The 13,402-nt window shown below is 44.5% G+C and overlaps 1 protein-coding gene across 1 annotated transcript; it reads right to left on the bottom strand.

The window, feature by feature from the left end:
- Positions 1-3,594: 3,594 nt before the first annotated feature.
- LOC308217833 (transmembrane protein 14C-like) lies at positions 3,595-7,198 on the bottom strand. Its single transcript, XM_080611213.1, has 4 exons — positions 7,082-7,198; positions 6,641-6,742; positions 4,689-4,773; positions 3,595-4,468 (listed from the first exon to the last, which is right to left on the bottom strand). Exons 1-4 carry the CDS (start codon positions 7,155-7,157, stop codon positions 4,411-4,413), a joined length of 321 nt encoding a protein of 106 aa, XP_080467339.1. The 5' UTR covers positions 7,158-7,198; the 3' UTR covers positions 3,595-4,410.
- Positions 7,199-13,402: the final 6,204 nt, after the last annotated feature.

Below are 13,402 nucleotides of genomic sequence, written 5' to 3' on the forward strand. Positions count from 1 at the left end.
GGAAACCTGAAATACCTATTTGCTCTAACTTGTCCTAAGACTATGCAATAGTAAAGAAGGAAAAAAAAACTTAAGTTCTATTACCTGTATAATACATGTAATACCATGTAAAATAGTGTCAGTAAAGTAGGATTTATTGAGGTATTGTATGACACGTATTGCCAAAACTACAGAGAAGTAGATTTCACTTGACACCTTTCTTAAGATGGATCTCTTAAAACAACTGTTATGGTTGTTCACCCAGTGCAACATCCACTATTGGCATCTGTCTGAAATACACAGGCAGCTAGAAGCAGAGCTAAAGCAGAGCAGCACCATGCTTTCAGGTATTGAGCTGGTTCCTTACCTGAAAGATCAGAGTGAAAGCTCAGATCGGGCTTTGTGAAGGGCACCACACTCTCCTACAAGGATTTCAGAGCTCACCTGTACTTAAGAGTTACTTAGGGTCTGTAATGTGCAAATATTCATAACAATGAGAACTTAACTCTTGGTACGATATACACAGTCCACTGATAAATACTACACAAGGAAGGCCTAAAAACTTAGCCCTTATATGGCTATAGAATGATATAGCAATACTGCAAAATAGCTAAGCAAGTACTGGATGCTAGACTTACATCGCCAAGCAGTAGTAAAGCCTGAAAATTAGATTCTAGTGTTATAATTAGCTTATTACCATTTTTGGTCAAAGATCTGTGGAGACTGATACCTGTCCTGTCAAGGGGGTGTCACAGTGACATTTTAAGGAGCCTGAACCACTGCAGCCTGTCAATTGTTTTAAAAGTGACTTAGTCAAAAAGGCATGAATTCTCAGTAACCTCCTGTTTCTACATGTCTTTCTTGGGTGATCAAACTAAACAACACAAGTTGAATAAGCTACGTGAGGGAGGATATTGGGCTGTTCTTCAAAACCACTGATTTCTGATTTAGCTCTTAGAGGCTAACTTAGGTACCCGAAAGCACACAAAAACTTTAATAATGCAATACCTCACTGTTTGTATGCTTGTTCAGTACTTTCTCTGGCTTCCATGCTAAGCTTTATAATAATATCCTGCAAAGGACCTTGCAGTGTACAATAAACTGTTTTCAGGGCGTAGGGATAGGCTACTTCTGTTAGCAACTGTATTTACAGTAGATGCTTTAGGCCTAGTAGTTACATTAAACCTGCCATTTTAAAGTACAAAATGAGTATGTTCTTTAAAGATGTAAAGCTGTTAATGATTACATTAAGCATTGTAAAAAATGTATTTGTATGGCTTTTATAACTGCATATAAAAATTTAAATTCCTGTTGTTGACCTAATGTGTTATAATATATGGGTTACATTAACTTCCTGGAAATCAATTTAATCTAAACCAGTTGTATTAAAAAGTCAAATATTTTGTTACGAAAATTACACCTAAAGAAGATGCCACTTCAAGTACTGGAAGAGCTAGATAAGGATATCTGCTTATTAATGCACTAGACAGTTTAATTCAATTGCCATTGGTCTAGGCATAACTATCTGTCATTTCCTTAGTACTAACAGATGCCCCTATGCTATTTAAATGCATCTTAAGTTACCTATAAAGTATACCTGTTACTGGCTGTGGCAGTGAAGGACAGCCTCAGACTTTCAATTAACAGGCATAAATGCACTGGTTTTGTAATTTAAAAAAAACCAAAAAAACCAAACAAACAAAAAAAAAAACCACAAAAACAAAAACAAAAACAAAAAAAAAAAACACACAAGCACGAGGAATGAATCACTTATCTCTAGTACAAGATGCTGTGACTTAGTTAAAAGCACAGTCTGGTCAAGGAATTGACTAATAACGTGTCCATAGGTCACACGTCCCTAAGTCAGGTAGAGCAAAAAAATAAACAGCTACTATTTATGGCACTAAACATAGCTAGAAGAAACATGCTGTCCTTACCATATGGAACAGCTTTGACATAAACCCTAACAGCCTTTACTTGTCTGTAATCAAAGCATAACAAGTGTTCAGAAATTCTCACAAACAGCAAGAACAATCAGTAGTAAGAGTAGATATGCTTTATAGAGTCGTTTTAACTCTGATTCATTGATACATGTAGAACTGTTAGTGCAGAAATACCATCGAATGCTTAAGACATTTAATATATATTCTGATAAAGTTCCAAGGGGGTAAAAAATATGTAAAGCTTTTCTCTCCTCCCTGGTTTACTACTGTTTCTCCTGAACATGGAAAGCAGTAACAAGAGTTCTACCAGCTGTTCTGAATTCAAGCTACTGGTTTCCAAAACTCATGAAACAGCAGCAAGTCTTAAGAGTTTGGTCTAAGAGTTTAAAAGCTTATCAGTCCAATTCCCTGCTTTCTGTTGTCTTTATTCCATTGAAGGACAGTTGCAGCCCAAATGTGAAGTTACCTGATAAGAGCCCAGCATTATAGAATTAGAAAACTGCTGAATCGTGGCTATTCTCAATTTATTGCAGATGTATTTATGTTTGCACCTTACTTCCACAGAAAAAAACTACTTCAAAAACAATATGAAGAGGCAAATAACCCATACAGTAGTTTAAAGAGAAGTGGCTTAAATGTTAATGTTTGGCTTATGAAGCTTTCTGAGCTAGAGCAAAGATTTTCAGACATCTGCCCATCAATGCTGGGTCCACAGCCTGGGATTAGGCACTTAAAAGGATGATTTACAAACAAAATCATCTGCTGTCCTGCACACCCTTTGTTTCTGTGCAGAGAGGTAAGAGGGGAAAGTGAACACCCAAAGCTGAACTCCGCAGGATGATGAATAATGGCCCTAGAAAGGTGTGCAAGTAGTTTCCACTCAAGAAATCTCACTGCCTGTGCTCAAGCCAGCTCTTACCCAAGTTGTGTGGCCTGGGACCAGGCTGCTGAGACCCACAGCTTGACCTCAGCCCTGCCTCACCACTGCCACTTGTCTGGCAAACCACTGCGTGGCTTGGAGAGCCTGGCTACCACCACAGGCCTAACTCTGTGTCTCCTGCCCCGGTAGCACCAAATCACTGCCCAGCCTGTTTTGCTGCGTCAGGGAAGGAAAGAAGGAAACCCACAAGATGTTACCCTCCTGCTGAGGTACTGGCCTGATATCTAGAGAACTCTGAGCAACTCCAGAGGCTCAACAATCTAATGCATCAACCCCACCGCTTCCATTTCTCCCAGTACCAGCACCAATGAAGAATGACTGAAGAAAGCGAAGCTCAGAACCTGTGCAGAAAGGGACATAAGTTAAATGAAACCAGAAAACGGATACGTTACCATCCACATGCAGCGTCCAGGCTTATTTCTGTATGGCAGGTTTATATTTAGAATGATTTCAGGCATCAGGGGAATCAACGGAAGGCAAAGACTGATCAACTTCAGTCTTTACATAAACTTTTATAAAGCGGTTTTCAAATCTAAACTAGAGGATTCCTCCCAGAAAGAAAACAAAATAGGAACCAAAACAACTTTAATAGAACACTTGTCTGAGTATGTGGTCTGCACACTTTTGTTCTCTACATCTGCCCCCCAGTTCATGGGATTTTTATATTTACAAGTCACTAAATTCAGGGAATGGAATAGAGATTATTTATATAGTTCATGTTTGCAAATCCAGACACCCTGCAAAAAAGGTACCAAAGTGCACCAATGCAGATAAACAAATAATGTGTAGAATGCAAAAACTTGTAATAATAATTTGTTGGTTTATTTAGAATAACATTCTAATGCTCATTAAATGCAAGAGCTGTGCTAACAGTTTAGCATTATCTAATAAAGCATATTTTCTGGTTTATGAATAGTAATTGTAAAAATGAAACAAATTACATTTAGCTGAGCACTTTTGTTTACAAGTAATTGCAAGTAACAGGTTTGCATTCATTGCATTGACAGCTTGCTCCATGATTGTGTTTTGTGGGACCTGGTTCTAACACAGTGCTGGAAGAACAAAGTCCCTGGCTGACAAACATCATGACTGGATGAACTGGCACAGAAAGGGAGAAGTAACGCAATAAGCACATTTGTTATGTTAGTTACTAGTGATAAACTGGCACCTCCGCACCCATTGGTTTAGGGGTATATATGATTTTAGAATGGTAAGTCCAGATAAATGCATTTAAGCTTCTATCTTGCAACTGTCTTCGTGGAAGTGCCGAGAGATCTTTGCCTACAGTAAGCTTCAGGACCAGAGGCTAAACTAATGCTATAATCATATTTTCTTGCTTCAAAGTGCAGAAAAATGTTAAGACAAATACTAGTTTGGAAAACATAACAAGGGTTCTGAATGCTTGCCCTTCAAAACACAACCCACACATTAGGATATAAAAAGTACAGTGCACAGGTAGCAGTGCCTTTCCCACTTTCGTGTAGCAGGTTCAGGCAGTTGCATTTTCAGGCTTCTCAATCACATATCTTCAAGTGACTTGATTCAGACTTATGGCTTAAGAGGCTTTTCCATGAGCTGCAGTCCAAGCCGTCCAACCATCAGTAAACTATTGAATAGAATAGTAAAGTAAATAGAAAAAGTAAAGGTCGTGGAGGCAAAAATCCCATAAAAAACAACAAGGAAGAAAACATTGACATGATTTCATTTAGCAGAACTGCAACAGATTTCATTTTCACCACATAGAATTTTTAAAACAATATAATCCACAAATGAGTCCAACAAAACGCTTATTCAAAGATACAGGCAAGAACAAAAGAGGTGACTACCTGGCACCAGCAACTATCCCAGGCACTGGTTTTCTGGAGTTGTAAAATCTCATTCCCATAACAGCAGACAAGGTCCCAGATGCCACTGTTGAAAAGAAGCCCAGTCAGAACAGAAATACCAGTGCAGTGCTGCAACGCTTGGACATTCAGCAGCACCAGCCCAACAGGCTTATGTCCACAGACAGGAATGCCTCCCTCTCTCCCTCCTCTGCCTAGGGAAGCGTATGCAAACATTTTACTTATTTGTGTTGAACAGCAGAGCTGTTGCAAGCTTCTCAGCAGTGTCAGTAAGCTCCACTGCTTAGCGGAAGCCTGCAGACCTCATCAGGGCTGAAGCTACTGTCTACCCTCCAATCCTCTGGGCAGATCACTAACTCTCCCCCACTTTCTCCTTATTTGCAGAAGAATGGTTATTTCCTTGAATACAGAGAGGCTCAGAACTGCCAGAAAACTGGGATGGTGACTAAGTTCACTATGTGGGAGGCAAACGTTACTACAGTTCCCATTTCTCTGTGACATTCTGGTCTGGAACATAGCACTAAATACTACAACTAGAAATTAGCAAACAAAAAGCCATCCAGGGATCAAACTGAAAGACTGACTAACACTTTAAACATTACTCCAAATTATTTAATCTCCAAATCTGGAAAAAAATCCCCACCATCAATATTCACATAAAGTTACAGGGCCCTTGTTTCTTCGAGGAAGAAAGGCAGGTAGAGGTGTCATATACCCTTTCCAAAGCTTCAGGTTTGTTTGCATCAGACAGGGCAAAAGACATTCTAAAGACATCCTGTCAAGGTTCTTTTTCTGTATTTCTACCTAAAGCTCAGTGGAAGACACAGCTGCACATCACAGCAGGGCTGAGGTGGAATGGATGAATAAAGAGTTGTGCTAGAATGGGACACAATACCGCTTTCAAGAGGTGTGCTTGAAAGCACTACATGCATTGCATCAGGATACACAGAAGCTGCTCATCTTTCTGTTGTGACACTGCTGACACTCGTGCTGGAGATGCACAACCATTCCCACAGCATGCCAGAGCGGGAGAGACAGTTCATAAATGGAAACTGACTCACATTAAGCTGTCTTTAACATTTCACTCCTTACTGACAAGACAGTTTGGGCTCTGCAGTATCTACCAGCGGTTGTTTCATAAGGCCTCTCAGCACATTACATGATCAAGTCCTATAGTCTTAAATCACTGTGATGCTAGACTATCATAACACTAGTAATAACATGACATAGTTACAGAACCAGAAGGAACCTCAAGAGGTCACCTAAGCTAACCTGGTTCCCAAAGGGAAGACCAATCCCCGACAGATACGGGTTTAACCAGGTATTAAAGTCCTGCGGTGATGGAAGTCCCTGAGGTCCACCTGACCTCTTCCAGTACTTCATAATACTTTCCACTGTCATTTTATCCTTCACCTGAAGAGTTAACTGCAAGCCAACCCACCACTTCTAGCAGAATAGATCCTTGCCTCCTTTGTTTTACAAACTCCAGACTGTTTCTTCCACAGCATATGATGCCTTAAGCATGCTCCGCTCTTCTGAGATACTTGTGCAAACCACCCACATGAAGCCACACTCCACTTGTCACAGTGCTGTCACTATTCAAAAAACACTGATTCCATGACCATAGGCTAAAAATACTGTTTCACAACCATTTTCCACATGTTTCCTATGCCTACATTAGTTTAAACAGTACCTGATCTGGCAGATGAGACAGGTATTTCTTACCAACTCTGGCTTCAAGGACGACCTAGGTTTTAGAACCAGGTACCATGTTCTTATACAAATATCTCCCGGCTGTGGGCAGGAGGCCCTGCCACCACTTAAAACATTTGTACAAATAAAAGGGCACGGATCAGGTGAAACGTGATAGAAAGCAGGTTACTATCCCCATTGCTACCAACCATGCTTAGCACTCAGGTGCCGAGCACACTTACCAAGTGAAAGCCACACATTCTTTGGATCTTTGGACTGCTGGTAAGCTCCTAGCCCTGCTAAGCCACCGAAGAGAAGACCAGCAGCTAGAGAAGGGACGCTGCCTTGAATAAAACGAAAGATAAAGCAGTTAGTAAAAGAACATACATACAGCTGGTCTTGGCAGGCCTCGGCCCAGCACCGTGTCTATGCAACAAGGCCTGCGCCCGCCTTAACGGGATCACCCCCGGCTCTCGGCCGGCACACAGTGCCGGAGCCTCCCGCGGGGCTCTCAGGGCAGGGCCGACACCCCGACGGCTCCCCGGACGGCACGCAAGGCCCTGAGGTCCGCCCAGCAATGACACAGCCCTTCCTCCCGCCAGCAGCGCTCGAACACCCCCCGGAGCGGAGGCTGCCTGCGGGCAGGGCCGGGACACTGCCGCCCGGCCGGCGCCGGCACCTACCTGCCTTGGCGTATCCGACGACGCCGCCCGCCGCCACCAGCGCCGCGTACCCGAAGCCCAGCCAGTCGTACTCCATCTGCGGGCAGCGGGCAGCGGCTGGCCTGGCCCCGCCGTCCCACGCTCCGACCTTGGGCCGCCCTCCCCGCGGCGCCGGCGCCACCTCCCCCAGAGATCCCGCCCGCCGGCCGTGACGGGCACACGGGGAGCGGCCCGGACGGGGCTGGAGCCGGTAGCGGTGCTGGGTGCGGGTGCTGCGGAGAGTGCCAGCGCTGCGGTTCCCCGGGAGGAAAACTCTGCCATCACCGGTTACCGAGACGGGCAGAGCCTGCAGTAGAGCAAAATAAAACCATCTCCTCCCCTTCTTCCAGGGTGCAACATCGCGCCGGGCTCCCGGCGGGTGGGAATGGGAGTGACGATCAGCCCATAAAGCCTCTTCTCTGCTGCTCCTTCCTCCTCAATGCTCTTCCCCTGCTCCACCATGAGTTCTTCCCATAGGCTGCAGTTCTTCACGAACTGCTCCAGCGTGGGTCCCCCGCGGGATCACCAGCCCTGCCGCAAACCTGCTCCACGAGGGCTTCTCTCTCCATGGCCCTGCCAGGAGCCTGATCCAGCGCGGGCTTCCCACAGGGTCACAGCCTCCTTCAGGCATCTCCCTGCTCCGGCGTGGGGTCCTCCATGGATCTGCAGGTGGATCTGCCACGCTATGGACCCCCATGGGCTGCAGGGGCACAGCCTGCCTCACCATAGGCTGCAGAGAAATCTCTGCTGTGGTGCCTGAAGCACCTCCTTCTCTCCTTCACTGACCTCGGTGTTTGCAGAGCTGTTTCTCTCACATATTCTCACTGCTTTCTCTAGCTGCAGTTGCTCTTGTGCAGTTTGCTTTTTTCCTTTCTTAAATATGTTATCCCAGAGGCACTGCCACCATCGCTGATGGGCTCAGCCAACAGCTGGAGCTGGCTCTGCCCAACAGAGGGCAGCTCCTCATGTCATCTCACAGATGCCATCCCCGCAACCCTCTCATCACCACAACCTTGCCACATAAGCCCAATACAGATGTGAAAAGAAGGCATCTGGCTTCCCCAGAAACTCTGCTGAGGACACAGTGCACATGCTGGGTAACGGTGCTGATGTGCTACAGGGCACAATCCCCAGCACCACTTGGAGCAGCTGCCCCAGCACTGTATGGATTGCAGTCCCAGCTCCTGAGACAGGGCGCAGCTCTCCCTGGCTGGGGCTAGGGCTGCAGAGGTGCTTGGGACTGATCATTGCAGAGCAGCTTTGCAGGAAAGGCCTTGGGCATCCCAGGGTGTCACAAGAAGTTGCCCATGAGGCAGCAACTTGTCCTTGTAGCAAAGAAGGTAGATGGCACCCCGGGTTGCAATAGGCAGGTTGAGGGAGGTGATCCCTCCCATCTTCTCAGTGGAGAGAGACACAACTGGGGTGCTGGGTCCAGTTCTAGGCTCACCAGAGCAAGGCAGACAGGGACATACTGAAGCAAGTCCAGCAAAGGGCTATGAAGATGATTAGGGGTTTAGAGCATCTTTCATACAAGAAGTGGCTGAGAGAGCTGGGACTGTTTAGCCTGGAGGACTAGAGGCTCAGGGACAGGTGTCTTATCAATGTGTAAAAGTATCTGATGGAACACAGTAAAGCAGATGGAGCTAGGATCTTCTCAGTGGTACCCAGTGACAGGACAAAGGGCAATGGGCACAAGCTGAAATACAGGAAATTTCATTTAAACATAAGTAAAATACTTTGTGTTGTGAAGGTGACCAACCACTGGAAGAAGCACTCAGGCAGTCTGTGACATCTCCGTCCATAGAGATATTCAGCACCCAACTGAACGCAGCCCTGGACAAGTTGACTGTGCTTTGAGAAAGGGCAGTTGGACTTGGTGGTCTCCAGAGATCCCTTCCAACCTCAGCTGGTCAATAACTGTGTGTGACACAAGCTCTCTGAAATTGGTGCACGTTTCCCAGCTGATCTCTGACTCCTTCCTCCCTGGCTGTGCTTTAAGAGCTGAGCACTGAGGTTTGTGCTTGTGACAAGATCTCTTATGTGTTTTTTAGGAGACCCACCTGACACAAGAAGCAAATTGCCTTCTGACCCCTGGCACAGCTTGTTCATTAATGTGTATCCAGAGGTTTATCAAACTTGGCAAGTTTCAAGGCCTGCCATAGATCAACACAAATGACTTGTCGATCAAAGGCAATGAACTGTCTTCCACTCTTGCCTCCATAAAAGACTTTAGAGAAGAAGTGTTCAGGCTAGAACTTTGTTCTGTTGTAAATGAACACTTAAGAGACTAGGACATTCTGTTGTAAATGAACACTTAAGAGACTAGGACAAACATATTCTGCCCAAAAGAAAGTTAATATGGTTGTCAGGCTTTCACTAAACAAATGAAACAAAACCAGAAAGGGCCTCTTACTGCAGTTTTATGAGCTCTATGGCAAACCAGAGTTTGCCCCAGGTTATCTGGAAAAGAAGGATTGCAATGAACAAATGACATTTGCAAAACAGTATTTTTATTCCATTTAATTTATCAGCTTATCACATTCTCAGTTCATTCTCTCATGTGCTATGTTTTCCTTTTCCCATCTTTGTTTTCCTTCTACCTCCACCCTACCTGTGTCCTCAGGCTTTCTCTTTCTTTTCTGTTGTCCTCCTCTTCTGTGTGTTCTTGGGTCCCCCTTGCTCTGAGCTCCTTTTTCCTCTGAAGACCTCCTTGACTGCCCTTAATAGTGGGTGCATGGAAAAGACTAACACTACAGACCACATTTGATGAAGCTTCCTGCCTTTTGTGGAGGCGATTTGCGTTTTTGTGCCATTACATGGGATGCAAATGTTTGGTTTAGGCACATAGGGTTTGCGGTGGGGCCTGAAGCATCTAGCCATTATAGTGCTAATGGCTGTCTGCATGACTTGCTGATCAAAACCAGGAAGGCTCCTTTGTTTAAAGCAGGACCTTTGCTTTTGGTTTGACATATTTGATCAGATTAGATAGTAAGATTTACCTGTTACCTACTTAATGCCATTGTTTCGCCTTGATTGCCTATTTCTTGTGCCAATTTCCAGCCTCTTTGGGTGCTCCTCCCAGAAATGACATTCACACACCAGCCAGTAGTTTTATCATTCCTAGGAGTGAGCCTTTCTGCTCACACAGCAAACCACCACCATGGCAAAATTTCTGCTGGTAGTTACGAGCCATGAGCTGGGAAAATTTGCTAGGCAAAGACCTTACCTTTCTTGAAGGCCCCCTGTTAGCAGAGTTCTAGCTCTTCCCTGGCTTCTCTGGCACGGGGAGAGGAAGGAGATGGCAAACAAAACCATAGCTGTAGTGTGGCACTGTGAATCTGGAGCAATGAAAATCCATCTTCATACAGATCTATTAAGAATGGATTTATTTGCAGAGGGTCAGCAGAAGTGCCTCTCTGCTGTGAAGTAATGCCAGTAACTTTTTTAAAACCTTGCATCAAGACATTTTGTTCATTAGATATTTGCATGTTGGCAGGCTGGTTCCTGGTGGAATGTCCTGAGGACGTTACTGTATTCCTGCACAGTTACGGCATAACAGTGTCTTGACCTCTGAATCGGTGTGTGCTAATGGGGAGATCTTGACACCACCCCCCATGTTTGCAGTGCCCACAGCTTCTACTTCATTCCTTGTTTGGTGTTAACTGATGTCACTGCTGACTTCACAGCTCACAGAAGTTAGGTCCACCAGGGTCTTTGGCCCTTCAGCTGGCTCAGAGACCAGTGAGAAGACAGTCCTACTGGCTACTTTAGTTTTATCCCCACTGTGGCTATGCAGTTATTTATTCCTGTGCATCAAAGCTTCCATCTTGCAGTTGTAGTGTCAAATTGAGGGTTTGCAGTAGCTGTGGTGCCCACAAATTAAGTGAGACACAGTTTGCAGAACAAGGCTGTGTACGTTAACAGAAGAGTGGGATATTGCAAGAGAGCAAACCAAACCAGACCACAAGCCTATTAAGGCATGTTTGGCTTTTGCTCCCTTCAGCAATTTCAGTGTCACCTTTCCTTTCTTTTATACCATTTCTGTTATTCATTTGGAGTGAGGGTGGTCCAGTATTGGACCCATATTAACTGGCTACTATATGGCCTCTAAGGTGATGCGTAATAGCAGAGGTAAAACTGAAAACATAAATTCATCCACATTACTTCCATTGCTTAAGTGAAGATAAAAGAATACCTGCTGCCAAACATCGGGCCACAGGCTAGGCCTAGAACTTGCCTTCCGTTCTCTTCAAAACATCCAGGGAATTTATTTCAGGCATATAAACCAGAGCTCTAGAGCAGCATTCACGTTGTTGTTAACGCATGTGAACGCAAGGAGGCACAGAGCTGTATCTTGCTTTTCTTGAACCTGCTCTCACAACTGTGCTCCCAGAGACTCTTGCACAGTTCCTGCAATCTGGCACACAGCGATGGACATTTTTGGCTGCTACACACACCTCCAGTGTTGCTGGCACACACAGATTACACATCTTCCTAGGGGCGAGGGATCTTGGAAGTATTTGGGTGTGTTCAGCTGAAAGGGAAAGAGCATGAAACCTGCCAGTTACAGGGAACAGCAGACCTGTGGCCACCGACACTGCATAAGGCTGAAACTGCAGCTCCTGCTGATGTCGGCTTGCTCTGGGGAATGCGTGGCCGCAGCGTCTCCAGTGGAAAGTCTGACTTGCTTGGAAATCCCGTTAGAGAGAGCACGTCCTTTGTGTGCCCTATCCCGGTCAGTGGGAGACTGAACAGAACTGAGAACTTTGCTTCTCTGTTCCTACTGATTTGGAAGGCAGTAACTTGCTACAAATAGCACTGGGAAAGAGTTTGCTGTTTTAGTGCCTTGCCATAATTGTAGAAAACAAGGTGGTGCAGGTAGGGGTTGCTCAGAGCGCAAGCTTCCTCTATGGAGGTGCTCCACAATTGCTGAATGGAATCACTGTTTTGTTGTGCACAGAAGTCTTAATGTCCTGCCTACCAGCCACCTCCTCCAGTTTTTCATCTCTCTCTTTTATTGCTATGGCAAAGTACTGATAGATCTCATGGGTATAGATGCATTTCTGAAGCTCAGCTGCCAGAAATTGATATTTTCTCTCTTCTACAGTGATTAACTGTAACAGTCTTTATTTAAAAAAAAAAAAAAAGGTAGGCTGATGAGGCAGGTATTGCACCCAAAAATCAGTCACACCATGAAAACATATTCATTTACTTACAGAAAAACGTAATCTGGAGTAGCATTCATGAAAAAACAAACCTCCTAAATCACAGCTGGACAGAAATCTGTGATGTTTTTCTGGGTTCTTACTTAAACAGGTAATATAAACCAGAATTAAAATATCTCTGCTTGATCAGGCTCAGAGTACAATACCCTTTTATATCCAGAGTTTCAAACTGCCAAGCTTATTGTATCTGTTGTTGGCTGATATTTTGTCATTTGCCTGTGGAGTCTGAACAATAAAATATCATCTTGTTTGCACTCTTGACTATTTTAAATATTCTCATAAAATTGTGAGAATGCCTTTATCTTATTTGGGATGTTTCGATATGTGGGAAATTCATCTTGTTAGAGCAAGTGGTAGCTAGTCCCAGACCTCTCTTGAGTTGGACACCCTAAAACTCACTCTTTAGAAGAATTACTCCTCTCCTTAGAAGAATTACTCTCTCTTCAGCTGCCACCATGGCAGCAAGTTAGCAAAGCCCTTTTCTTCTCCCTTCTTCCCCAAAAAACTGAACAGGATTTTCACTAAAGTTCTGCTCCTGCAGTAAATTCTTTGTGCTTTTCTGAAGAGATCTGCATTATTAGGTGTTGGCAGCTATAGTTGCAGAAGAAGCTGTGATGCAGATCCTGCTTGCTGAGAACCTTCCCTGCAGGTTACCAGCCATGCTTCAGGACATCTAAATATGATGCATTGCCATTTCTGAACTGCTGCAGTTTGCAATCCAATTTATTAAAAGACCCTGAAATCAGCAATGGTACACCATATACACAGCATAAAGTTGCTGTTATGTAAGAGGTACTCTGTGAGCCACGAGCGCTTGTTCAGAAGAAAGACAGGAGAGCAGCACACTGGCCTTACATTCAGGAATCGCAGTTTATCCTGCCTTCACGCTGCTGGCTTTGTTGCTCAACAGTACTGCTAACACGCCGTGTAAATACAACCATAAGTTACAGGAAGAAGCATTCATAGTTTTACTTCCTTGCTTTGCTTTTTAGGACACCATAACCAATACCTATAACTTTTACCTTCTGTTTGTCATGCTAAAACATTCCCAAGCACTGATTTTTTTATTTGTGGCATG

This window comes from Psittacula echo, assembly GCF_963264785.1.
Source record: "Psittacula echo genome assembly, chromosome: 2".
Classification (NCBI taxonomy): Eukaryota; Metazoa; Chordata; class Aves; order Psittaciformes; family Psittacidae; genus Psittacula; species Psittacula echo.

Bases quoted from the DNA above. Each gene is read 5' to 3' on its own strand.
- LOC308217833 (XM_080611213.1), bottom strand. From the start codon at position 7,157: ATGGAGTACGACTGGCTGGGCTTCGGGTACGCGGCGCTGGTGGCGGCG. The intron at 4,774-6,640 runs GTAAGTGTGCTC...TCTTTTCAACAG, and splicing joins GAATGTGTGGCTTTCACTTG to TGGCATCTGGGACCTTGTCT. The intron at 4,469-4,688 runs GTAGTCACCTCT...TCTATTCAATAG, and splicing joins GGGATAGTTGCTGGTGCCAG to TTTACTGATGGTTGGACGGC.